This window comes from Gorilla gorilla, chromosome 16, assembly GCF_029281585.2.
Source record: "Gorilla gorilla gorilla isolate KB3781 chromosome 16, NHGRI_mGorGor1-v2.1_pri, whole genome shotgun sequence".
In the NCBI taxonomy this organism is placed as follows: domain Eukaryota; kingdom Metazoa; phylum Chordata; class Mammalia; order Primates; family Hominidae; genus Gorilla; species Gorilla gorilla.
This window is the reverse complement of record NC_073240.2, coordinates 43080482-43108363: the sequence shown is the minus strand read 5'-3', so window position 1 is coordinate 43108363 and position 27882 is coordinate 43080482. Positions and strand designations below refer to the sequence as shown.

Below are 27882 nucleotides of genomic sequence, written 5' to 3'. Positions count from 1 at the left end.
AGTAACTGGGACTACAGGCATGTGCTATTAAACTCAGCTAATTTTTTTGTATTTTTTGTAGGACAGGGTTTCACCATGTTGCCCAGGCTGGCTTCAAATTCCTGGGCTCAACTGATTTGCCACCTCAGCAAAAGTGTTATGATTACAGGCGTGAGCCACTGTGCCTGGCTAGAAAAAAGGCTTTACATATAAAGAACATGGGTAGTGGGTACACAGATATTTGTTCTGCTATTATTAGTATTTTTCAGTTAAACAAGTATTGACTATTCATAAGGCACTAAGAGAGTAGGTGGAGAGACTATGGGGATTTTAAATTTTCTTCTTTTCAATATTTTCTAATCTGCCTATGATGAACAAGTATTAGTTCTGAGATGAGAAAATGAGATATTTTTAGTATCAAAATTTTAAAACAGAAATGAGTTGAAACTCAGAAAAATGACTATGTTGGAATAATGAATGTTGAATGCTTTCTGCAGATCATATAATATGCTTATTATCATGATAAAAACAGAAAGAACTATAGACTAAAAGATTTAAAAACAGTGTTCGTAAGAATGGAAGAAGAATCTCCTCCTTACCACCACCTCCTAATTCATGTGAGCAGCCCACACAAACAGCTTTGATCAAGCAGATGGTCCCAGAAAATTCCTGGACAACTATTCAAGTCTAGGGTAATCTGTGTTATTGCAAGGGAGTGAAGTGAAATTACGAAGGTATGCTAGTTCACATTAACATTTGTCGGGTCAACAGAGTGCTTTTATAGAAGGGTGTGCAGGGTAGAGAATGCCATCAGTTATACACAGGACATGTTAAGAGTGTAACATTTACAAAAGTTTGGGAATTATTTTTGTCATAAAGCTTGTATTCACCTTCACAGGTGAAAAGGTAAAATTTCTCAGAACAATACTAGAGCAAATAAGGCAAACCAATTTTCTATGGTGCTATGTTATCTATTTAGGCAACTGATACTCATTAGGTTATGTTAAGGTCTTTATGTGTCAAGTAATGCATAAGAATACCTTTGTTTGTGAAGAATCTGTAGATGCTCAAAGTATAATTGGCCCAGGGAATTTATGCTAATCACAACCTCTTCTCCAGACACCAAGTCTACCTTGAATGGGTTTGCTGTGATACGGCACTTCAGGTCTCCTTTTCCATCTGCCAATATCAGACTGCCTGTGTCCCCTGAGCATGAAATCAGCCTAGAAAACAAAACAGGAAGAGAAAAACAAGCTGCTATAGGTTTACATGGCCCTATGTGATTTGTACTTCCAAGTAATTAATTAGTAAATCAATATTCATGTGACATAGCCACAGATAAGGCAACAGAGAAACGTTAATGAGAGCATTGGCTTTGATGCCAAAGAGCTTAAATTGAGCACAACTCTATCATATACGTTATAACTTCGGATAACAAAGTTATCCAAGTTTTCTAGGTCTTGGTTTCCTTATCTGTAAAGTGAAAATAACAAAAGCAACAACAAAGTTTTTGGAGAGAATTAAATGAGATCACATGTGTAAAGCTCCTGACACAGTGCCAGACACATTAAAAAAAAACACACACAGTAAATGTTAGCTATCATCGTCGTCATCATCATCACCTTGGTCGGGAAGGTCTAGTAACTTTCTAGATTTTGGTGTGTAAAATCTAACTGTTGTTTTTCTTTCTCATTCCAACCACATACTCAGAAACTGTGGAAATAACACAGATTGGGTCCACAGTGAGATGGAACCAGGTCAAATTTTTATTTACCTATTCATTGCCTGATTCCCACCAGCCTCCAATTTCACAGGTACACTGTTAGGATGTTTTAGATCCACAAGAATTATGTAAGCTCAGACACAGCACTTAAAATCCCTCAAAGCTAGATATTTCCCTTTCTCCAGTGCACAGTGTCCCCAGTAAATGTTCACAGGACTCTTTCGGGAAGGTAAAAAGAGACAGTTTATGTTCTTACGATGTCTTTTCAGTCCTCCATGGATTCTATGCCTTCTCTTCAAGCAAGATGCTTAGGATCTGGAAATTAACTCTGGAGACAGCTGAGAGGCTGTCTCTCACTATCCATTGAACCCAGACAGAGTTCTTTTGATGATTCCATTAAGTAGGACTGTAGTTTATATATGTCAGTCTAATGCACCCCACCATAAATTGCTTACTGCCCCAAGCGTTAAACCATTTTGAGTACTACATGGGTCCTACCACACATAATGGAATTATATTCACCTTGTCTCTGACAACTAAATGTTTCTACTCTGCCTCTGCTACCTGGAGTCTCATTATCTCCACTGAAATCAGGGAGACCATTTTAACGGCATCATTTCCCACCATTATCTCCAGCCCACAAAAGGAAGATGTTCACTACAATGCTTTCCAAGTGCTCCCTCATCAGTTTCTCAGTGAAGGGGGTATGTTCTGGATTCTCGTGGGGAACAGAATCCAGAGGGGCTAGATGAGCTGGTTGCATGAAACAAATCCACTTCAACATCTTTATCTCTCTAAGTCTGTGGATCATTTCCTCTACACTATGCCAAGGAATTCCTGATATCTCAGCTTTATTCAGAAGAATCCATAGCTGAGTTCAGATTATAATTAACCAACTATGCCATCAATTAGAGCCATTCTCAGTTGCCCAAGCTAGCATATCAAATCTACATTATCTGGTATGTGTACCTGAGTCAATAAATTTAGCCTGATCTACAATTAAGTTCCTTCTTTCTGGTCTAGGAATTCCTCAGAAACCATTTCCATTCATATTTCCCAGTTTTTTTTGCCATTATATAGTCTTATAATTTTTCAGGCATGCAAGCCTTCTCCCCCGGGTTTGACTGTAGTTGGCTCTCTGGGCATGTTGGGATCTGACTCTGATGATGGGTCTGGAGGCAGTGAAGGGTGGTAGGGGTCAGGCACAAGGAGAACTGGAATCCCCGTGCATGTATATTTTAGGTGAGGTCAATACAGGGTATCCAAGCAAGGCAGGATCAGCTTCACCTGCCTTTATAGGAGGGGTTGCTTCTGCTGAAATGGGAGGGCCAGTGAAATTTTGAGGTTTGACTATTTAGAATTACCCAACTCTTCCCAAATATTGTTATTCAATTTTTTTAAAAAATTGTTTATTTTTTTAGAGACAGGGTCTTGCTCCATCACCCAGGCTGGAGTGCAGTGGTGCGATCATAGTTCACTGCAGCCTTAAACCACTGGGGTCAAGTGATCCTTTCACCACAGCCTCCTGAGTAGCTAGGACAACAGGTGTGTGCTACCATGCCCGGTTAGTTTTTAAATTTTTTATAGAGATGCAGTCTCACTTTGTTGTCCAGTCTGGTCTACAACCCTTGACCTCAAGCAATCCTCCTGCCTTGGCCTCCCAAAGTATTGGGATTATAGGTGTGAACCATGGCACTCAGCCTGCTATTCAATTTTGAGGAGTCCTACGTTTTCCCAGTTAATGCCTGAAATTAACTTATGGACTAATTCAGTGACCTGCAATATCAAACTCTGCATCTGATTTTCAGCTATATGTACCTGCAGCTACAGAAGATATGAGGACTTTTAGGATTGTCACAGAAAATTAACAATCTTCTGACAATACCTTGAGCTAAGAATTTAAAGCCCTGAGACTATTGTTTTCTTTCTTTAAACTCTTCAGTGAAGTTGTAGCAGCCAAGCCACCTCAGAGCTCTGAATTTTGCTCATGATAATCAGAATGCAGTATGGCCCTACCTCTTGGTCTGCTTTCAATGGGCCACTTTATTTTAGTTGACCACCAGTGGTCATTTAAGTAACACTGCCACAGAATTTTGTGGTCTATTATTAGTTCTATTAGTTTGGCAGGGCTGCCATAAGAAAATATCAGAAACTGGGTAGCTTGAACAACAGAAATTTATTTTCTCATAATTTTTGAGGCTAGAAGTCAAAGATCAAGGTGTCAGAAAGTTGAGTTTCTTGTGAGGCCTATTTCCTGGGCTTGCAGATGGCTGCCTTATCACTATGTCTTCACGTGGTTGTCCCTCTGTGCCTGCATCTGTGTCCTAATCTCCTCTTCTTACAAGGGCACCCAGGTATAATGGATTAGAGCCTACCCTAATCATCCCATTTTAACTTATTTACTGCTTTAAAGACCCTATCTCAAAATATAGTCACATTCTGAGGTACTAGAGGTTAGGGCTCAACACCTGAATTTTGGGATAACACAATTCAGCCTGTAACAATAGTATCCCATCCTCTATAGGTAAATACATCCTCACTGCCTCCAAATCCAGCTAGGTCAGCCAGCCAATCTCATATTCCCATCCTTGAGAGGCTGTTGCTTATATTCATTTATAATACCAACTATTTTATCAACCAGGGCTCAACTGTAGAAAACAAAAACAACTCTGGCTATTTTAAGCAGAAAATAAATGACTTCATATGGATAATTTGTTGCTTACAACATCACGGGAAGGGTTGAGGTAGTAGGTTCCAGGCTGCATGTCCAGGAATGACCCCCTAGAACAATACTGTGTAACTGTATGGCCAACTGACCTTCTATCTTAGCTAGAATCAGGAAGTTGAGTTATCAGAAGTCACTATGACAACTGCTGGGCTCTAGGATCATGCCACCTTAGCTATGATTCAGAGATGAGTAAATCATGGCCTTAACTAATGGCCTTAGAGCCACTCTACAGGTGCCAAATCCATATAAGCAAAATGGGGAACTCAGTTCTGAAATCAAGGTTTTTTTAAGTGCATCTGATTGGTGGAAACTGAATTACATCAGAACCTGTAGCTACAACGGAGTCTGGGAAATGAAGAAATGTAGTTTTTAGCTTTCCAGATACTACAGTAGCCAAAGGCCCTCTAGAAAGAACTCAGTACAGAAGCAGAATTAATACCATATTTACCATACCAAGTGAATTATCACCTGGACCCTAAAACATGGCAAAGACAGCATGGAAAGAGAAAATTACAGATTAACTTACTTATGAACACAAGTGTAAAAATTGTGAAGGCTGTACTATCCTTCAGGATAGTAGAAAATAACATACTGTGGCCAGGAGGTTATATGTATGCATTGATTCAATTGTCAAACTGCAAAAGCCTTGAGAAACAGTCTCTTTTAAGTTCTTATTTAGGGCAGGCATGGTGGCTCATGCCGATAACCCCAACACTTTGGGAGGAAGAGGAGGGAGAATCATTTGAGGCCAGGAGTTTGATACCAGCTGGGGTAACACAGCAAGACTCTGTCACTATTAAAAGAAAAAATTAAATTAAAAAAAATTATGTTTACTAAGTTATTGGCACATAGTGTGGCTCAGTGAATAGATATATTTTAAACTTTTGATGATTCTATCATAACTGAATTAATTTCTCATTATAATGTATTGACCTTTTATAAGATTTTCATGGAAAAAATAATCTACATAAAACTACAGTAATGATATAGTAAAAATGAAAGCATCTGGCATAATCTGATATTCCTTTAGTGAAATAATATGACAATATAATGGAAACCAACTGGCAAAACTGAGTTGAAATATCACTGGAAAGTGTTATGAGAACAGATGAAAGTTTTGCAGGTACTTGAAAATGCTTTAGTCCCCAAAGATTGTTTTTCACCTAGACACTGATTATTAATTTACCTTGACACTAAGTAAAATTACATGTTAGACTTCTGAGAATAACCTTAATTAAGTGAGTCCGTCCAACAGTATAAATTACTGTAAGTATGGGAGTTTGGCTAGCATATTAGATCTCTGGAGCCCTGCTGCTAATCTGAGTGAGTAGTAAGTAGCTTTCCTTCTACTTGCTCCCATAGTCTGGCTAATAAAACCACTTTCTTTGTGAGAAGGAGAGCAGGGATCAAAGTTCTGCTTCTCCCCGTTAAATAAATCCTGATGAATCAAATGGTGGATGAAGAAAAAACAGAATGGATAATAAGCAAAATGGATAGACTTATCCCCTAATAACTGAATACATTAAAAGTAATGGCAAAAACCACAATTACTTTTACACCAACCTAAATGACTGTAGTTTTGAGCAGCCAAAATAAGAAGTGCACATAACAAAATTTATTACTCAAGATATGATAAAAGAATATATCAAGCGTGTCTCTAAAATACCTCGCTCCTTGGCTTACCTTACAGTGCTTGGCTTGCTTGTGAGGACATCAGGAACTTCAAATCTGGGTTTTAGAGGAGTCTCTTCATTAATTTTAAGCCTGAAAATGTTTCCTTCTATACCATAAATTTCAGCCAGGAGAGGAACCTGGAAACAGATACAAGAGATTACCTTCAACAGGTTACCCAAGTGATGGCCAATTTTGCACCAATTGCAATAATTAGGAAAGTATTTGTTTCAATCATGATAGGCCAAGCAAATTGGAGAACAATGGCAATTAAAAAAAAAGCTCCCCAGTTTATGTATGTACTTGCTTGGCTATAGCTACAGCAACAACAAGAAATATCTTCTATGTGTTCTGTGGCTAGGTGAACACACAATTGTCAAACCAGGATCTTCAGAATGAAAGGAGTCTCTATTAATAATTACACTGAAAGACAGGCATAAACTGAAACTTGCCTTGGAAGATTGGGACATGTGGCTACTGTATCTATGATAAACTACAGATACATTAAGAATAAGAGTTTGCCTGTTAAAAGCAGAGTAACTAGATTCCAGCTGGATGAAAGATGAAGGGTGGCAGGCTACACAAGAGAAAAGAATACAGAATAAAATGATGATCATTGGAGTTCTCTAGTAGTGGATGAAAGGAGGCTTGGTGCACTAAAATCAAACTGGAATTGATTTTTCACAGCTGCGAAAATAGACCCGGGGAACTTTTACAAGAGGCTGGGGAACCTAAGTAAAATTCTGCCTACCGTGGGACACGGAAACAACGTAGAACCATGAAGATAATAGAGAATTTGAAAAATAAAACACAGAACAAGAAGCTCTAGGAGAACAGAAATGACAGGACTCAGGCTACAAAATGAGCACCCAGAAGAATATTTTAAGACCATGGTTTTCAACTGGTGGGCCGTGCCACACTAGTCAATTGCAATTTCCTCACGAAGTATGATGCCAAATTTTGGTTACTACTGGGTGCCTGTGTTGTTACTATTATGTCTGTTAAATGACAGCTAAACTCGGTAAGTTGTGTGACATAGCTTAGAATGGGTACAATGTGGTGCAAGTAAAAGATAAGAAATATGAAGAATACCAAGCCAGCAGCAATCAGGGCAGTTAAACTGTAACATGATAATGAACAGTGAACAAGTAAACAGTGCTATGGCTGTGGATCCTTTTCTAGATATTCTAAGGCAGGGTTACGATGCAATAGTGATCATACTGTAATTACTGCTTGCATGTTTAATGTTCTTTTATGTATTTAAACTACTTTTAGTGTACAATCAAAATTTTAACATTTGGAAATATGTCCAAGTACAAAGTTCAAATTCTGTTAGATTATGTATTTTCTCACTATTTAAACATGTATTTCCATTGCTCTCTCAAATTCCATTCAATTAACATTTATTTGGCATCTATTATTGCAATGATTGAACTTTTGGGGAGGCTGAAATTGGAGGAGATAGAAGACATGCAAAGCTAACACAGAGCATTCTGTGATAAGTTTTAAAACAGAAAGGCAAGAGATTAAGGAAGGGTTATTAATGATGACTGTAGGGTTAGAAGTTCTAGACATTTCTCTAGAGGAATAGAGATTTAAGCAGGACCTTCAGCAATTAGTAAGACTTTGAGTAGGCAAAAATGGGCAAGAACTTCCTAAGCAGGGGGCATATAGGTGGTCTGCCTATATATGATTAACAATTTACATTTAGTTATTCACTCAGAGATTGTCCCACTTTTAGTAAAACAGCTTTCTCTACAAAAAAAAAACAAACTAATTTTTGTTTAAACCAAAGACTGATCTGTATGTTCTGTTCCTGAGGCTGCAGCCCAGGGGGGAAAAGAGAGCAATAACCCTGTTTTCACTATAATGACTTCATGTATAAATCAGAGTTAATCCTCATTTTAATTTAGCAATCTAATTTTAGCAAAAATCACTCTGAAATTTAGCAATATTTACAGTCATTCTTTCTTTAAATTTATGTATTTATTTATTTTGAGATGGAGTCTTGCTTTGTCACCCAGGCTGGAGTGCAGTGGCGCAATCTTGGCTCACTGCAACCTCCGCCTCCTAGGTTCAAGAGATTCTTGTGCCTCAGCCTCCTGAGTAGCTGGAATTACAGGTGCGTGCCATCACACCTGGCTAATTTTTGTATTTTTAATAGAGATGGGGTTTCACCATGTTGACCAGGCTGGTCTCAAACTCCTGACCTCCAGTGATCCTCCTGCCTCAGCCTCCCAGAGTGCTGGGATTACAGGTATGAGCCACTGTGCCTTATCTCTTATCTCTTATTATCACCAACATAGCTTTCTTGGTCCAGGCACTACTTTCCTTAGACTTTAGTATGCATTTCCTCCTATGATCTGGGCTCATGTGTTTCTTCTTTCTTTCTTTCTGTCTTTCTTTTTTTTAAATATCAGCAGACTCCCAGAAGTCCAATAAGTAAAGCCACTTGGGTTAAAGACAGTGGGGAATGGCTCAGTGTCCCACCTTAGAGTCCCCTGCCTTCCCTGTATTGAGTCCTAAGTCACCTCTGTCGAAACCTCAGGACTCTGTGGATGACAGTTTAAAAGCCACTTCCCTGAGGCTTAACTGCCAGTTCTTTCCCAATCCTTCCACCACATCCTTGCTCTTTCAAAAAGTTTGGACATGACTGTTACATTCTTCTACCTAAAATAGTTAACATTTGTAGATATTCCTTTCCTATTTGCTAGGACCTGCTGGATATTTATAAATAAAATAATATACAAATAAACTATCAAATCTCTTCCTCCTGTTAGTGATGATCGGAAATGACAATGAAAAAATACATTAAGAAGTTAGAGATGTTGGACTGCTTAAATTGAGAATCTAGTATTAATCCTTAGATAAGTAGTTACACTCAATTGTAGCCAGATCAATTTATGTAAAATGAACATACATCTAATAATTTTAAATGGATAGCTAAAATGAGGTGAGAGAGCATGCATTTTGCTCCCTTAGAAGTATTTAAGACATGCCAGTGGGTGGTACATGCATATAGCCCCAGCTACTCAGCGGGGCTGAGGCAAGAGGATTGCTTGAGCCTAGTAGTTTGAGGTTACAGTGTGCCATGACTGCACCTGTGAGTAACCACTGCACTCCAGCCTGAGCAACACAGTGAGACCCCATCTCTTTAAAAAATTTAAGATGTGTTAATATCCAATTACACAGAGAAGCTGAGATAAATCCTCAGAGAAAAGAATAAATTTTGGAGGTTCATTTTAGTACTACAAGCCTCTACTCAGTTTTTCATATACCTTTACTTAGAAGCCCACCTCTCAGTCTGGGAAAGAGAGTATTAATTCTCTTTTTCTGTCTTATTTCTCCCTTATTAAATAAAAACAATTAAAACTTGGTGGTTTGTTATCCACAAATCTAGTTTTTTTAATGGCCATATAGGCGAAAATACCAGATATCTTGTAAACATCATGGTGGTAGAAATCTTTGTCTATGTCTTCAAGCATAGTGTTGATCACAATTACATTAAAACAAAAACTTTTTATTCGCCCAGAACTGGGAATCACAATTAGTAAAGACCATAATAGAATTAACAAACAGCCCTAGAACACATATTTAAATTTGCAGTGGGTGTTAAGTAGGAAAATTATGACTCCATCAACTCTTCCTTAGTAGGTTGATCTTGCTTTTCCTGAGGCACCAGGACTCTTCACCATTATGTAAAGAACTGTTAACCTAAAAGACATAGAACAGTGAGCAGCCACCTCTACCAGCTGTGATCAAGACCTCCTGGGATCCAGAGAATGGTCTAATAGTTCATTAAATTGCTGTAGGACACTAATCGTCCCTTCCACAGTTGCAGCCAGTTGGTTTATTGCAAGCACTGATTTTCTACAAAGAATACTGGCAACCTCACACTGGGCACTGGCCTGTTCCCCAAGGACAACTGGCCTGTCCAGGTGTGCTTCTGATTGTCTGGCCAGTTCGCAAATTAGCTGCCTGTTCCTGGCCATTTCTGCAGACACAGTACTGGCTAACAAGTGGTAGTTGTGCCTTGTCTGCTGAGAAGGTGGCTGGTTGGGCAAAGCCTCATTTTCATTAGGCTTAGATGAAGAGGCAAGGGGTAACTTCATAGAGGTGCTCAGAGATATTCCTGCGTCCTTGGAGAAGCTGCTGGAAGTGTTGTCTCTGGTGAAACCTTGCAAACAGGCTGCAAAAGAAAATAAACGTGTTGCCAAATGGTCACCTATATCATGAGAAAGCATCATAATTAGCAATATAAAGTAGATTGCTCCAGACATCCTTGCTAGCAATGCTATTTAAGCTAGACTCACAAGACAGCATACATTTTCCTTTGCCTAGATCACAAGACTAGATCTCTCTTTCTCAATCCAGACCAAATTTTCACTGAAGATAGAAAACTCATAGTAGTAGGAAAACAACAACAACAACAACAACAACTGAGTTCTACAAAAGCAGTCAACACTTTCCTGATCACTTTCTATTTTCTGGAAACTTCTTTACTAAATATCTACCTGATTATTCTGTCATCAGGAATAAGCACAACACTATATTAGGACCCTATGTGAGAAAACTTATGCATCTGAACATGCAACCAGCTTTTCTCCAAAGCCTGGACGTTCCGACCTTGCGACAACACACAGGTCAACATTCTAGCTTGTTTTGGAACAGATCTATGTCCTGGAACATCACGTTTGCTATGGACTGAATGGTGTCTTCCCAAAATTTCCTATTAAAGCCCTAACCCACAATATGATGGTATTCAGAGATGAAGCCCTTGGGAGGAAATTAGGTTTAGATGAGGGAACGAGGTTGAGGAAGTCCTCAGGAATGGATTAGTGCCCTCATAAGAAAAGACGGGAGAGCTTGTGTACACACTCTCTCTCCACTATGTGAGGGCACAAGAAGAAGGCAGCCATCTACAAACCAAGGAGAGAGCCCTCACCAGACAGTGAAGCTGCTAGCACCTTGATCTTGGAATGTACAGCCTTCAGAAGTGCAAGAAATAAACATCTGTTGTGTAAGCTGCCCAGCCTGTGATATTTGGTTATGGCAGCCTAACCCAATGTCGAATGAAGCTTGGTTCTGCTTCCTGGTTGTTTATTAAGGAGCAGATTGGGGAAGGGAATTGAGAGGGAGAAATTCAAAAATTAACAAATCTTGACAACTCCAAAGTTACTGCTTTAAGGGTTTTAAAGGTGTAGGGGCAGGCAGGCACCAAGAGTGTTGGATTTGTCAGAATCTGCCTGATCAGTGTAATTTGAGAACTGCAGCTGTGAGCTGAATATGATCCTCTTAGACTCTGGGCTGTCCCTCTTGACCTGAAATAAAAAGCTATCATTCTGAATAAGTGGATGTATGCAGCTTATTTTAAAACTTCAGATCACACTCATACCATATCTTAATGTGCAATCTCCTTGAAACACCCATCTTATCCCAGAAACCATTTTTAATAGAAGTTCTTTGTTATTAAAAAAATTTTTTTTTGAGACAGAGTCTCACTGTGTTGCCCAGGCTGAGGGTGCAGTGGCACAACCTTGGCTCACTGCAACCTCTGACTCCCAGGTTCAAGCAATTCTCCTGCCACAGCCTCCTGAGTAGCTGGGACTACAGGCATGCACCACCACACCCAGCTAATTTTTGTATTTTTTCTTTGAGAAGCGATTCTCCTGCCTCAGCCTCCTGAGTAGCTGGGACTACAGGCACATGCCACCATGCCTGGCTAATTTTTGTATTTTTAGTAGAGACGGGTTTTACCATGTTGGTCAGGCTGGTCTTGAACTCCTGACCTCGTGATCTGCCCGCCTCGGCCTCCCAAAGTGCTGGGATTATAGGTGTGAGCCACCGCACTCGGCCTTATTTTTGTATTTTTAGTGGAGATGGGGTTTCACCATGTTGATCAGTCTGGTCTCAAACCCCTGACCTCAGGAGATCCATCTGCCTGGGCCTCCCAAAGTGCTGGGATTATAGGCATGAGCCACTGCACCTGGCCTAAACAGGAATTTAAAAGAGACCGTTTCTCAAGACTTTTGCAGCTTGGCAATTTAATCAATGTATATGTATAACCTCTCGGTCACAATAATTATTTTCTACTATCCTGAAGGATTCACTTTATTAGTACACCCTTCACAATTTTTTAATTTATGTTCATAAGTAAGTTAATCTGTAATTTTCTTTTTCCATGCTGTCTTTGTCATGTTTTAGGTCAATTTTTTTTGGACAGTCTCTGTGTTGCCCAGGCAGCAGTGCAGTGGCACAATCTTGGCTCACTGCAACCTCTGCCTCCCAGGGTCAAGTGATTCTCATGTCTCAGCCTTTGGAGTAGCTGGGATTACAGGCATGCATCACCCTGCCTGGCTAATTTTTGTATTTTTAGTAGAGACGGGGTTTTGCCACGTTGGCCATAGCTGGTCTCAAACTCCTGGCCTCAAGCGATCTGCCTGCTTTGGCCTCCCAAAGTGCTGGGATTATAGGCGTGAGCCACCACGCCTGGCCTAATAGAGGCTTTTTCACTATGCAATGAGCTGCATATAAGATGCAGGCAACATTAGTGATCACCATCACCTTTGTTGTCCCTAACAGACTGACAGAGGGCATGAAACCTTATGTACCTACTAGTCATCTCAACACCACATGACAAGGAGGACATTAAAATGGAGTTCAGCGCAGAATTTCAGGGTGATCTCCCGAAATACGTATTTGCATACATTTGCCTGAGATCAGGGCATGCAGATTCCCTATGTGGTTCTGATATTTCTAATACCTGAGCATGGAGTTTGTTCCAAGAGGTCCTCAAAGTTCTCAGTCTTGGGAGCTATGTTGCTGATGTCCCAGGTAATTTGTCCTTGTTTATCAGGCTCCTCAGCTTCCTTTTGAGCCAGGTGCTGTCTTGTGCTGAGATCCTGTGTCTCCTCCTGGACTGTGATTTCTTTGCCTTTGAAGGCATCCAGAGTTGTTGGGCTCTGGTCCAGGCACCTGACCTGAACAGCATTGTCCCTCACTTTTTCAGGATCCAAAAAGAGAAACTGATCTACAGTAACGTAAAATGGCATATGTGGGTGTCCACCGCAAACTGGTATCACGCTGTGTTGAGAATTTTCATTTTGGCTCACCACTGATATTCAGGTTGATTTTGCCTCATTTACTTTACCTTAGCACGTCTTCATAACCAGGTGCTCAATATACTAAGCATCCTCAAGAATGGATAGGGATTCTTGCTCTGACTATGGACAACTACAACTCTCTCAGGTTAGACACAATGGAAACAGGAAAGAAAATGAGACAATGACAAGAAAAACGTGACAGAAAGGTTCTTCACATCTGGTCAAGGCCTAAAGACTCCTGGAAGGCCTCTGATGGACTTGATGCATTTCCTGGAGCCAACTGCTTCTGCTGACCCTGAATAGAAGGGTTTGGCCGGGTGTCAGGCTATTAGACCACATGCAAACAGTGGTTGGCTCTCCAGGAAGGAAATTAGTGCTGCCCCATTTTTTTCTCCATGAACAGTTACCAAACTAGGCTACAAAAGGATATATAAAAAACATATAAATAAGAATATAAAGGGAGACCTGAATCAGCATTAGAGGACCTATGGCTTTGGGGGTACCATGAGCTGAGAACTCAAATGTATCAAACACACTAGGCAAGGAGGAAAATTACTCCAGAAAAATGGGTGGTGTAAGAATCAGCACTAGATTTTGGAGAAAGGCTAACTGCCCCATCTGTGCAGCTAAGAGAGATGAGCTAAATGTACTGCCACAATAACTATGTTGTAGAAGTTGAGGACAGGGGATGGGGATAAAGAACACAGAACTGTTGATTTGATTCTAGCTCATATTTTGAATTTGGGCAAGAAAGTTATGGATGAAGATTCCATATGACTAAAATCTGTAAAACTCCATAATGAAGGTAGTTTTCCTCACTGTACAATTGTTCTTTCTGTCTGGGAATAAAGTTTGGACCCATTTCTAAATTAAAGGCCTTACAATTATTATGGAGAACCCACGAATATCAGTACAGCGCTGTAGGGCAGGAACTATGGTAGTCACATAGTTCACAGCTTTGCCACGAACGTCAGCTTCCCAGAACTGGGACTTGTTAGTGAGTTGGTGCAGTTATTATCCAAGCAGTTACGGGACCCAGACCTAATGGCCTTAACTGTCTTTCAGTGATATGAATTACCAGTTAAGTCAGATTGGTCTCAGAGGCCTTAGAAACTTAGGATGCCTTTAGAATGCAGGGAGGATCTGACAGTGAAGGTCAGGTTGAGGGCATCAGGCAGTAGTGCACAGTCACACTTCCTAGCACAGCCCACAGTGCTTCCTCTATGACTGGCCCATCTAAAGTAACATGACAACTTCACGGGTGAGATAAAGCACTTAAGATATACTTCCCTAACCCTCTCACTAGGCAAAAACTATGGTAACCTCTAGTGAAGCAGCTCAGGTGAGGGAACACTTGTTACTTGGGTTTTCAACTGCATAGTCCTTTTGCCTGTTCCCTGTTCCCCCTGGCCCACCTGCATTTTGAGATTTGGACACACCCTGAATTTGTACCTTGCTCAGGCTACACATGCAAATGGGCATTGTGTAATAGTGTTAGAAAGCACGTGGGTGATAGCGTCTGACAGATGCAGGAGAAAATTCTGGTTACTAAATGTGAGACTTTGGGCAAGTGATTTTCCAGACTTCATTTTCCTTATCTGAAAATTGGGATAATATAACGTACCTCTTAGATGTGTTATGAAGACTACACAAAAGGAAATAATATTTGTAAGACATTTAGGAAAACATCTGATACACAGGCAATCTATATACTTATATTCATATACCTATTACAATATTATTAGTATAGATACGAAAAGATGACATTCATTTTCTTTCTTTCTGTTCTTTTTTGAGGGAGGATCTTGCTGTGTCACCCAGGCTGAAGTGCAGTGGCACTATCATGGCTCACTGCAGCCTCGACCTCCCGGGCTCAAGAGATCCTCCCACCTCAGCCTCCTGAGTAGCTGGGACTACAGGCATGCACCACTGTGCCTGGATAATTTTTTGTACTTTTTGTAGAGATGGGTTTTCGCCATGTTACCCAGGCTGGTCTCGAACTCCTGGGCTCGAGCAATCTGCCCGCTTCTGCCTCCCAGAGTGCTGGGATTACAGGCGTAAGCCACTAATCACTAAAAGGCTGATATTCCTTTTCTAACAAGGTTTATTTTTGAAGCATACATAGCTTTAATTGGCTTTTGTAGAAATTTACTTCATTCAGGCCCAATAAATATAGAAACAAATTATTCTCTGTAGAAAATACTTCCATCTCACCTTACTTGCTTCATTGATGATTTGGAACCTGGTGCTGTCTTCATCTGTTGTGACTGAGTCCAGTAATGCCTGATAGGTGGACTTCTTGGAAAGCCACTGTTTCTGACGCCTATAGATACGGAGTATGCAGATGCTTGATAATTATTTGTGATTGTCAGTATCCAAAAGACTATATTATCATGTGGAAGTCATTAAAATTCACTATGATATTCAGTGAATTTCAGGGCACAAACAGTATTAGTACTATAATAAAGTGCTAATCAGGAACTTTATTATTAGAATGCTAATAAGATGAGTATTAGTAAGAATACTAATACAATTGATTACTATAACGTTGCTTAAAGGATGACATCTTGTCTTTCTTGAGATGGTGGGGCAATTTTCATAGATGACATTTGTGAACTTGTTAATTTCCCTCCCTCTTTCCATAAAATGGACTTTAATAGTAACTAAATAATTTCTAGTGGATATTAAATATAATCTAGTGGTTTAACAAGGTTACCAGGCATTCACTGTAGACTCCCCTCTAGATACCTGTTCAGAATTAACATAATACGCTTTTCTTCCTATTAAACAGAGAGGGAATATATTAGAAAGTTATACTGTATAATACAATTTTTGATTATTTCAGTTTAAAGATCACGTAAAGACTGTTTTTTTTTTTTTTTTTTCAAATGAAGATTATGGCCAGGCGTGGTGGCTCACGCCTGTAATCCCAGTACTTTGGGAGGCCGAGGCGGATGGATCATCTGAGGTCAGGAGTTCAAGACCAGCCTGACCAACATGGTGAAACCCCCTCTCTACTAAAAATACAAAAAATTAGCCGGGCGTGGTGGTGCATGCCTGTAATCCCAGCTAGTTGGGAGGCTGAGGCAGAAGAATCGCTTGAACCCAGGAGGTGGAGGTTGTGGTGGGCAGTGATTGCGCCACTGCACTCCAGCCTGGGTGACAGAGGGAGACTCCGTCTCAAAAAAATGAATAAAAATAAAATAAAATGAAGATTTTAAAGGCATATTTTTTGTAGCTCTGGAGAAACAGGCAATTTTTTTTTTTGTTTTTTTTTTTTTTAGACGGAGTTTCACTCTTGTTGCCCAGGCTGGAGTGCAATGGCACGATCTCGGCTCACCACAATCTCTGCCTCCCAGGTTCAAGCAATTCTCCTGCCTCAGCCTCCCAAGTAGCTGGGATTACAGGCATGCGCCACCATGCCTGGCTAATTTTGTATTTTTAGTAGAGACGGGGTTTCTGCATGTTGGTCAGGCTGGTCTCAAACTCCCAACCTCAGGTGATCCGCCTGCCTTGGCCTCCCAAAGTGCTGGGATTACAGGTGTGAGCCACTTCGCCCAGCCGGGCAATCTTATATAATGTTGATAGGAGTACAAATGGTATAATTCCTATGGAGGGAAATCTGGTAATAGTTAGCACATTTCAAATGCATTTACTCTTTGACCCAGTAATCTCACTCCTAGAAAGGTATCCTATAAATACACTTGCATGTGTAGAAAATGACCTATGTATAGCTCTTCATTGTGGTAGTGCTATTTTAGCAAAAGATTAAAAACAACCCAAGGGTCTAGCAATAAGAGACAGACTGAATAAATTATATTAATAGTATAGCTACCCCATGGAATATTATGCAGCTGTAAAAAGGGGAAACAATCTCCATGCACTCATATGAATTCCTCCTCAGAACAAACTATAAAGCAGGAAAAAAAACCTATTTGGTATAAAAAGGGGTGATTAAAAAAAGAGAAAAGCAATAATATAAAAATACATGTATTTACAAAAAAATACTGGAAGGATAAATAAGAAATGAAGAAATTTGGTTACTTGGGACAAGATGAGGAATGGGTAGAAGGGGACAGGAGTGGAAGCAACATTTTTCAATGTATAGCTCTTTATATTATTTTTGAACCATGCAAAAGTGTTATCTATTCAAAGCGTCAAAATTTAAAACTAGTTTAAACATATTTTGGCTTTTAAAATAAAATAGCTGTTTACTGAAAAATTTAAATACTTCAGGAGTAAATGTATAAAGTTAAAAGTGAGTCTCCTGTCTGATGATTTCCTTAATTATTAAATTATCCTTTCCTTGGAAAGTCTATCAGTTCTCAAAAATTTAATAAGCATCAATTTTGAAATACTGTCAGAGATGTTTTGATCTAGTTACTATATTTATTTTCCTTACCTGTAAAATGCGATCTTGTTACAGTCTCTGAAAATGTTTTTATCTACAGCTTCATCTTCAACACTAAATAAAAAGACATTTTGAGAAATTTATTTCACACAGGGCTTGTGAATCCAACCTTTGTACCTTCTCTAACGACAGTATGAACATGCAAAATAAACCTTTGGAGTCTATTCTGCAATGCAAAATTGTGTCACGGCCATAGTATAACATAATAGCACATTATGTTGCAGAACAATAGCCTTTTGTAAATCCTCTGAGGTAAACAACAAAACATCAGGTTCTGGGATTACTCCAAAAGTAATGGGAAAAGATCACTGTCACTTATGAGGACATATTCTTTTGAAATAATGACTGAAGGCTATGACTGCAAAAGTAAAATCTGAAGGAGGAAAACCAAAACAGCATCCCAAAACGAACAAACCAAAACCAACCAACCAGACAAAGAACCATAACCCACCCACCGATTTATTCAACAAAATATTTTCAGAATATTCTTCCTGAGAGCTGGGCTCTGAGGAAGATATGAACTGTGTTCAAGCTATCAGTTAGGGTTTTACCAGCAATCACAATACAAGCTGACAAATGCTTTAATAGAGGTGCAAGGTGCTAGAATAAGAACAGAACAGACGTAGAAGGGGAATTTCTTGCTTTTTAAGATGAGGTGACAAACTAGGGGCCATGTTTTTTAAAACCAAGTTTCCAGAAAAGCTGTTTCTGTAATAAAACATGAATGAGATATATGTATATTGAAGTTTGAGTATATGTATTTAAACTAGCCTCCATCTGATTAAAACAACTACAGATTATAAGGAGAAAAAAAAATTACACCGGCTTTCATGCACCAGTGTGGCCGAATGCATCTGTAGTCAGTCCCATGTCCATGATTACGTAGAAAGCTATGACTGAACACAAACGTCAAAATATTATGAAAACAAGCCCAGGTAGATATACTTGGCCATACTAAAAAACTGTTTGTCCTTCACTGAACTCAGTCTTTGTCTGTTTATTTTAATTTATTAAAAAAAATTTTTTTGAGACAGGATCTCGCTCTGCCTCCTACGTTGGAGTGAAGTGGCATGATCTTGGCTTGCTGCAACTGCCGCCTCCTGGGCTCAGGCTATCTTCCCGCCTCAGCCTCCTGAGTAGCTGGGACTACAGGCCCACATCACCACATCTGGCTAACTTTAAAATTTTTGTAGAGACAGGGATTCAGCATGTTGCCCAGGCTGGTCTTGAACTCCTGGGTTCAAGCAATCTGCCCACCTATAGGCCTCCCAAAGTGCTGGGATTACAGGCATGAGCGACCCGGCCCAGTTTATTTTAATCAAGTGTACAAAGATTGGAGAATCTTTTGTTTCCTCTTTACAGCTTCGAAGAATTAACTTTGGGATGATATAGGAAGGGGTGATTATAGATGAATTTGCAAAGCAACATGCCTGAAATTCACGTGTTAAGAGTTCTGATTGCAACTTTTCCACTGTTAATGTTATTTAACCATCCTTTTTTTTTGGAGACAGGGTCTCACTTTGTTGCCCAAACAGTGGCAAGATCACAGCTCACTGCAGCCTCCAAATCCATCCTCCCAGTGGTCTCCCAAGTAGCTGGGACTCCGAGGGGGCGGGGAGGGGGTCTCGAATTCCTGAACTCAAGCGATCCTCCCACCTTGGCCTCCCAAAGTGCTGTGGGATTACCTGCGTGAGCCACTGCACCCGGCCTATTTAACCATCCTGAAAGTATTTTATGAGAGGCTATTAATATCAACTAACTTCCCGCGAATTGAGAGAAAAGATAAAGGTGAGCAAATACCAAATACGCAAATAAGAAATGCAATTAAAACACTATTCCCTGTTTCTAGGGACCCTGGGGTCACTCGCTACAGAAGCACTTGGCCTTTACCTTATTTCCTCTTTCACAGCTGCTTCCATAGCTTCTCTGTCACTCCGACCAGCTCCCAGCTCTCAGGACAAGGGCCCTGGGCGATCTTTTAAAAAAGCCGATTGGGTGTCTTTCTAAAATTACAACCAGTACTTCATCGTCAAGTTTCTGGGAAGGGAGTCCCCTCCAGATCCTCATGGAGTGACAAATCTTGACTCTTGCTTCTGGAATTTTTCAGGCCCAAACTAGCGTTTCTACAATGATTTCTTTGGCAAATTTGTCTTGATTATGGGTGGCTGATGAGGAACGTGCTTTTGTTAGGAACCGAAACTGGGCGGCGGTGAGGGCGTGTACGCAATGAGTCCTAGAGGGTAAAAATCAAGAGCGTTAAGAACCGGGAAATGCCGAGACGGCCTCCCTGACTGGGACGAAGCATCTGCAGATCTACCTCAGTGGCGGGGTCACGCCACAGATTTTGAAAACTGACCCTCTCTGTCTCCGTTTTCGGTTAAGAGTGGGAAGTGCTGGCCGGGTCTTTGCTGGAGGCTAGGTCTCCAGCCAGATTCTACTGCAGCATCGTACTCTTCAAGGCTAGAAGGGGCCTTTGAAGGTTGTTACACTACCCAGTCTAGGAATCGCGTGTACTCCACCACCGCCGAATTCCAGCCTTTGCTTAAATACCACCCAAACCGGAGAACTCACTACTAGACGCCACTTGGGCAGCCAGACTTAGGGCTTTTCCAGACTTTCTGGCCCCAAAGTCTGACACTGACTTAGAAGGGATGAAGGGCTGGGGCGAGCAGGAGAAGTAGAGAGCCAAATCCTGCACGGGGTGCCTGCCTGGTCTCAAAACCTTTAACGGCTGGGAGACAGAAAAGACTCAGGCCAGGCTGGCATGTAGCAATCTCTCTAACCTAGCTGACCAGGTTCCAACAGGATGACGCCTGCGCAATAGGTCCAAAGTCTCACGGCGCACACACGACTGTCTGAGAGAGGGGCCGCTACGCCGCACAGCAAACAAGCCCCGCGACGTTTCCAGGACCCGGATAATCCCGCCCTCAGAGCAGAGCCGGAAGAAGGCGGGACGAACCGGAAGAGGGTGAAATGCTTTCGGTAGGCACTCCACGGCTGTGAAGATGGCGGCGGCTGCGTGGCTTCAGGTGTTGCCTGTCATTCTTCTGCTTCTGGGAGCTCACCCGTCACCACTGTCGTTTTTCAGTGCGGGACCGGCACCCGTAGCTGCTGCCGACCGGTCCAAATGGCACATTCCGATACCGTCGGTGAGTATTCACTTCACTAACGTCTGAACCTAGAGGAGCAAGGGGTGGGGCTACGGCGGCCCAAGGGGTCCATGAAGGTTCCGCAAAAGTCTCTTCAAAAGGGGTGGGGTTGCTGGGATGGTCTGTGTGGCTAGCCAACTGGGACCCACCTCCCTGGAGTGGAAAGCCGCGCACTTCTGTGATTAGGCTAGCGGGAATGTAAGGGCCACTTCAGCAACAGAAAGGAGTGGTGGAGCGGCTTCTCATCAGAAAAACAGAACTTTCAGTGCCTGACTTGAGATGTAAACTTGATGTACAAACGGAGAGTTTTTATCTTTCAGATGTTTTACAGAATCCAGTGTCCCCGGGTTGGATAAGAAAGATATGTAAATAGGAGTCTTCATTTCTTTCTTTCTTTTTCTTCCTCTGCACTTCTTGGTCCCTGGGTAATTCTGCTTACGAGATGGTTCGACCTCGCTTCAACTTTGGAATGGCTATTCTAAGCTTTACTGTGTGACTAGAAAGCATAGAGATTTAAGAAATGTGTTTTAACATGGGAATGGTTAAAATGGAAGAAATAGTACTTAAAATTTAATGTGGTAAGGCTAGTCTTTCATTTGGATAATTAACTACATGGGTTGACCCTTTCTGCCCCTTACCCATTTTAAACCTTATTTCAGTAACAGGTATAGTCCTGTGAGCAGACAAAAACCAGATGCAGGGAGGAAATGCTGAAAAGCATTAGCCCCATTAAACCTACGTTGGCCTTTTTGTTTCATTCTGCTCTGCTCACTGATTGTAATGTCCAAATCTTATTTGGGCTTTTATTATGGTAAACGTTATACCTTTTGTTCAGTGGTGAAGATTTTCAGGTGTTCAATTAGGTTTTTACTTGTTTCTAAAATGGTTAATAGTTAAGTCTTTTTAGATTTGAAAATAAAACTCTGGTTATTTGCACACAGAATAGTTCATTAGAAAAAATGATTGGTTATTCTGAGCAGTGATTGGTGAGTAAAGGGAATGAACTGATTAAGGGGTACGTCCCATAAAGATTTAAGTTAAGTTGGAATTTCTAGCAGTCTTAGATAGTTATATGATGCTTTGGTAATTGAAGCCATCTGAGGCTAATTATCTTTCCTTTATGTTTGCAGGGGAAAAATTATTTTAGTTTTGGAAAGATCCTCTTCAGAAATACCACTATCTTCCTGAAGTGTGAGTTTTTGAATTTCATGAAGTTTTAATTTGAATTTTAAAAATTTATAGGTAATGTTTTAAATTACCTATTTTATAAGTTCTGAAATCTAATAGTCTGGCATTATCTAGGTATAAATATTTTTAGTATTACTAAGGTCCTTTTACTGAATCATCTTCAAAGTACTCGTGTGAACTTTATTTTCTTCTCTTGTTTTTCTGGTGTTTACATTGCATATATACACTATGTAGACATTATATATTAGTATATATAATGTGTAAATATATATGCTGTATATACTACATTGAATATTCAGTCACATCTCAGTCGAATTACATTTACAGTTGATACTTTCTGAGAAAAGCGTCCTTAGGTGATTTTGTCATTATGCAAACATCATAGAGTATTCTTAAAACTGGATGGCACTACACGCCTAGTCTGTATGGTACAGCCTATTGCTCCTAGGCTATAAACCTGTATAACATGTTACTGTACTGAATGCTATAGGTGGTTGTAACACAATGGTAAGTTTTTGTATATCTAAACATAGGAAAGTAGAGTACAAATAACGATATTACAATTTTATGGGACCCCCGTTGTATATGTAGTCTTTCATTTACTGAAATGTTATGTGGTGCATGACTGTGATTATGTTGGGGTTGATTCCCTGCATGGTGGTTTTAATCTGTTCTGTGTAGATTAAAGAGGTTTTACTCTTGTGTGCTTGTTAAATGTTTACTGCAAACATGACCTAGGTTTGTCAGGCCGTTGGCTGTGAAGGAATATATTTAGTAGATCTTTTATTTACAAAAGGAGTATTTTACTGCTTTGGAAGAGGAAGCTCAGATATTATCAAGAAATAGGGATTATGTAGAACAAAACTAGTTTGTCTAGAGGAAAAATGACTGTATCTGAATCTAAAGTATCCCATTGTGTGTTCAATAAAAGCTTCCTTTTAGTTCTGAAACCGGCTTTAATTTAGAGAACGATTGATCGTTGGCAGCTTTATTTCTAGATGAGGGATAAAAGTCCTGATGATAGATGTGTGATTCTATGCATACTGTCTTCACGGAAGTGCAAAATTTTAAGTCATAGTTGGATAATTTTATTCTTTTCAATTGTTTAGTGAGTAATTATTGCTTATTGCATAGACTGTGGGGAAGTAATAGAAAAATGTTCTTCCCTCATCGAGCTTACATTCTAGTGGGAGTGAAAACAGCAGGTAGAATTTCTCTGAAGAATATATACTGTATCCATGAATATGTAATCAGTCTCCTGACCAATGACTTACATTTGATTTAGATCAAATCTACTCTGACACTGGCCTTGTGAGATTGGTTTACTGGGTAACCTAGTAACCCTTGTCTTTTGGAATAGCTTGACAGCCTGTTTGCTGTTTTATTCTTTTATTAGGTCCAGTCTTTTTTTCTCTTGTAGTTTGATCTAGTGGTGTTTTGCCAAGTTAAACCAACTGCATTTTTTTTAAGATGGTGTCTCACTCTGTCACCCAGACTGGAGTGCAGTGGTACGATCTTGGCTTACTGCAACCTCCACCTCCCAGGTTCAAGCGATTCTCCTGCCTCAGCCTCTCGAGTAGCTGGGATTACAGGCATGAGTCTCTATGCCCAGCCCCAACTGCGTATTTTGAAGTGTTTATATTTCATTGTTTTTGGAGGATTTGAGGCACTTTATTTTTTGTTGTTGTTTTTTGGGACGGAGTTTTGCTGTGACGCCCAGGCTGGAATGCAGTGGCACGATCTCGGCTCACTGTAACCTCTGCTTCCTGGGTTCAAGCGATTCTTGTGCCTCAGCCTCCCGAGTAGCTGGGACTATAGGCGCGTGCCACCACGCCGGCTAATTTTTGTATTTTTAGCAGAGATGGGGTTTCACCATATTGGCCAGGCTGATCTCGAACTCCCGACCTCAAGTTATCTGCCTGCCTTGGCCTCCCAAAGTTCTGGGATTACAGGTGTGAGCCACCGTGCCCGGCCTGAGACACTTTAACATTATCTTTTTCTTTGTTATTTCTGTGCTTTCTCATATTTACCAGTTGTCTTTGATTTTGTACTTTTTGGGGGATGGTATATAGCTTTCCATGGAATAGCTGGGACCATTTTTATTGTCTCTTAAAGCCTTTCATTTAAAGTTCTAAATATTGTCTTTTAACATAAACAGCAGTATTTTTGCTGCCAAATTTCCTTACAAATATCCTGTTTGGGGGATGTGTTCTTACTGGCTTTTTATTAGTTAATCCTGTCCCTGTATGGATTATTTTGAATAGTTCATAGCCCAATTGCTTTTTATCATTTCCATAAATTCTATCCAACAGGTCAAATTTTTGAACATTCTAATAGAGTCCTTTGAAAATGTGTTGGTCATTTAAAAATTAGTTTGAGAAAACAGTTTAAAAGAAAAAAAAAGGAAGCTTATAATTAGGTTGCGTCTTTTGTTATGAACGAAAAGTAGATTCCTAAATGCAGTCATGTTTATTTTTGTCACATTTGTATAAAGTAGGGAGTCTTTAGTATATTTTTCCTTTCATAGCTAGAATCAAAGATAAAAGCGAATACTGACTTCCTCCAGCTAATCAGTCATATAGTCAGATTTACCCTCCCAAGTCTTCAGAATAATGTCTTGATCCATTAGAATACTGTGTTCCAAACTGTGTTTAATGAGCTTTATGAAGCTTCCATGATAACATGAGCTTCCCTGAGGCCTCTTTTAAGGTAGGCTTTGAAAAAAAAACTGATACTCTTATCTTTGCTTTTGCTATTTCTACCTTCCACAGCCATGTTTGCTTTTCGTTCATTGCTTTTTCTGTTCTATCTTGATATCTTTCAAGGTCTGAGATAGCAATTTTGCTCTCAGTGGAACTATTATGTATATCATCATTTAACACCATTTAACAGTTGTGAATATTGCCCTGTGACATGCATTCCTAGTTTTATTATTGCTTGTCTCTTCAACTAGCCTTTTGAAGGGTCTTAATAATTTGTTTCCACTCGTTTCCCTCTTTAGCCTAACAGTGTGCCATTATACCTTTGTAATACTTGTGCTATTTGTTTATTTATTTATTTATTTATGTTTTTTGAGACAGGGTCTCGCTCTGTCGCCCAGGCTGGAGTGCAGTGGTACCATCATGGCTCACTGCAGACTTGACCTCCTGGGCTCAAGTGATCCTCCTGCCTCCCTTGCCTGAGTAGCTGGGACTACAAGCATGTACCACCACGCCTAGCTTTTTAATCATTTTTTGTAGAGATGAGTTCTCACTGTGTTGCCTAGGGTGGTCTTGAGCTCCTGGGCTCAAGCGATCCCCCTGCCTTGGCCTCCCAAACTTCTGGGGTTATAGGTGTGAGCTACCGCACCTAGCCTGCTCAATAAATACTTAAATAATAGAAGACTGGCTTGAATTTAGAGTGCTTTATCACTCCCAGGATTTTCTCAATAGAGATCCAGAAGTTAAGACTTTATGGCATAAAAATAGATCCATAGTTTCCAGAGGTTAAAAACTGCTTACCTGCTATTTTTCTATGAACAACAATACTTTTATCTTAATATCCAGCTCTTTTTGCATGTATTATTTCAATACCTTATGTTTGGAGAAAGGATGGTCTTTGAGTATCTCAGTTTAGGGTACGAAATAAATAGGATGTAGGTTAACAGTTTAGGAAAAATGCTTTGTTGGGGAATTATCTTTTGTTAACAAAGATTTCTTCTTTTGTAGTTGATGGAGAACCTTGTGACCTGTCTTTGAATATAACCTGGTATCTGAAAAGCGCTGATTGTTACAATGAAATCTATAACTTCAAGGTAAGGAACATAAAATTACAGAGTTTTCTTGGACCTTAGTGATTATCTGGTTCCAGTCTCTTAATTTCATAGAGGAAAGAGTATCATGTAGCTATGGAGGAGGAGAGCTGAAACTAGAATGCATGCTTCCCAATTTGCAGACCATCAATTCTCAAACTTTTTGGTTTCAGAACTCTTATATTTGTAAAAATTATTGTGGACTCCAGAAAGCCTTTGAGCATGTGGGTTATGCTATTAGAAATTACAGCTGAGAAAATATAAAAATATTTATTAATTTATTTTAAAGTAGCAATAATAAACTTATTACATGTTAATATAAATAACTGTTTTTCCCAGAAAACCACATAGAAGAGTAGGATTGTTTTGTATTTTTGTAAATTTGTTTACTATCTGGCATAACAGAAGATCACTGGATTCTTATATTCCCTCCTTCACTCAGTCTGTTGCAATAATTTGGCTTAAGTACATGTAGAAAATAATGACCTCATACAGATATATAGTTGGGAAAAGGAATGGTATTTTAATGGCCTTTTCAGATAACTGAGGATATTCTTTTTTGATTCTATACCAAAACTCAACAAGTGGAAGTTCTTAAAGGTTAGTTGCAATGTGGAATCTGAAATATTAATGAACTTTTTTTGTACTCTGATAAGAAATCCACTGATATGAATGTATCTTTTACCTGTGTGTGATCTTGTAGCATCATTTATTGGTCATTTAGAAAATAGCAGTTGACTGAATTATATACATTTTTATAAATATTAACTCATTTCACACTTAGCTAAAAATTACATTGTTTATAACTATACCCTGCCATCTTCATCTCATCAGTAGGTTCTTAAGTTTTGGAAGCCGTTAAATTCAGTGTAGCAGATACAAGTTCTTCAAAATTCCAGTTTTTGCTTGAAATCTCAAATTTTATTTTGGCAGTGAATACTGTCAGTTGTCTTCCTTGAGGGGACAGCCTCCGTTGCCCATTTCCAGAGAAATATCTCTCAAATAACCAAGTCTGAGTAATGGTAGTTTTTCAGTCATTCTTTCAAGTAAATATGGTGTTTCATGGAAAAAATGATTAGTTTAACTCACAAGTCAAAGTAATTGCAGAGTGCTTTATCTCAAGACAATAATTTATTGTATTTTGTATACTTTCCATTTTGTCACCTAGATTATTTAAAAAGTCAGGTACTCAAAAGGTCCAGATTTAATAACATTAATAATTTTTACTGCTTTATCTAGGATATTCTTACATAAAACTGGCATTTTTAAAAACTGCCAGTTTGTGACTATGAAGAATATGACTGCTAGTACAATTAAATGCCACTGCCTTAGTTCCTGATAAGGGGCAAAAGTTTTACCCACTATTGCTTTTGTAATATCATTACAAGTCAAATAGCATACTATTATTATTATGAAAATAGTTTTTTTTTTTTTGAGACGGAGTCTCACTCTGTCACCCAGGCTGGAGTGCAGTGGCAGGATCTCAGCTCACCGCAACCTCTGCCTCCCGGGTTCAAGTGATTCTCCAGCCTCAGCCTTCCGAGTAGCTGGGATTACAGGTGTCTGCCACCACACCCGGCTAATTTTTGTATTTTTAGTAAAGATGGGGTTTTGCCATGTTGGCCAGGCTGGTCTCAAACTCCTGACCTCAGGTGATCCACCTGCCTCAGTCTCCCAAAGTGCTGGGATTACAGGCGTGAGCCATTGTGCCCAGCCATGAAAATAGTTTTGACTGTGGTTCAACGGCCACACTTTTGAGAATTGCCATAATCTAGAATACTTGAGCGTTGAAAATATATTGCTCAAAGAACAAAGCTGGAAGCATCACATTACCTGACTTCAAACTGTACTACAGGGCTACAGTAACCAAAACAGACACAAAGACCAATGAAACAGAGAAGACAGCCCAGAAATAAGGCCGCACACCTACAACCATCTGATATTTAACAAAGCTGACAAAAACAAGCAATGGGGAAAGGACTCCCTATTTAGTAGATAGTGTTGCGGTAGCGTGCTGGCCATATGCAGATTGAAACTGGACCCTTTCCTCACACCATATTCAAAAATCAACTCAAGATAGATTAAAGACTTAAATGTAAAACCCAAAACTATAAAAACCCTGGAAGACAACCTAGGCAAT

At 39.8% G+C, this 27882-nt stretch overlaps 2 protein-coding genes across 21 annotated transcripts in view; one reads left to right on the top strand and one right to left on the bottom strand.

The window, feature by feature from the left end:
- The window catches only part of LOC101139167 (neutral alpha-glucosidase C), a 139049-nt gene extending 118270 nt beyond the window's left edge, over window positions 1-20779 (bottom strand). For 6 of the 17 annotated variants that reach the window (XR_010131171.1, XR_010131170.1, XR_010131169.1 and 3 more), the window contains exons 1-6: window positions 20575-20702; window positions 19506-19848; window positions 17607-17669; window positions 15419-15527; window positions 6114-6241; window positions 1020-1202 (exon numbers count right to left, since the gene is read on the bottom strand). Coding sequence is in view for 11 of the 17 variants with exons in the window: in XM_055363484.2 (XP_055219459.2) it covers window positions 1020-1202; window positions 6114-6241; window positions 15419-15527; window positions 17607-17669; window positions 19506-19534 (512 nt within the window). In the remaining 6 variants the exon portion in view is untranslated. Of the gene's footprint in view, window positions 1-1019; window positions 1203-6113; window positions 6242-9605; window positions 10291-12864; window positions 13082-15418; window positions 15528-15952; window positions 15985-17606; window positions 17672-19505; window positions 19849-19971 lie in introns of those variants that run through there. The other 11 variants (XR_008672038.2, XM_055363483.2, XR_010131168.1 and 8 more) reach the window with 10 other exon arrangements.
- The window catches only part of TMEM87A (transmembrane protein 87A), a 62922-nt gene continuing 55618 nt past the window's right edge, over window positions 20579-27882 (top strand). For 2 of the 4 annotated variants that reach the window (XM_063698946.1, XM_055363500.2), the window contains exons 1-3: window positions 20579-20764; window positions 21895-21955; window positions 25660-25745. In XM_063698946.1, coding sequence (XP_063555016.1) covers window positions 20621-20764; window positions 21895-21955; window positions 25660-25745 — 291 coding nt within the window. In that variant the 5' untranslated portion in view covers window positions 20579-20620. The remainder of the gene's footprint in view (window positions 20765-21894; window positions 21956-25659; window positions 25746-27882) is intronic. The other 2 variants (XM_055363501.2, XM_019010635.4) reach the window with 1 other exon arrangement.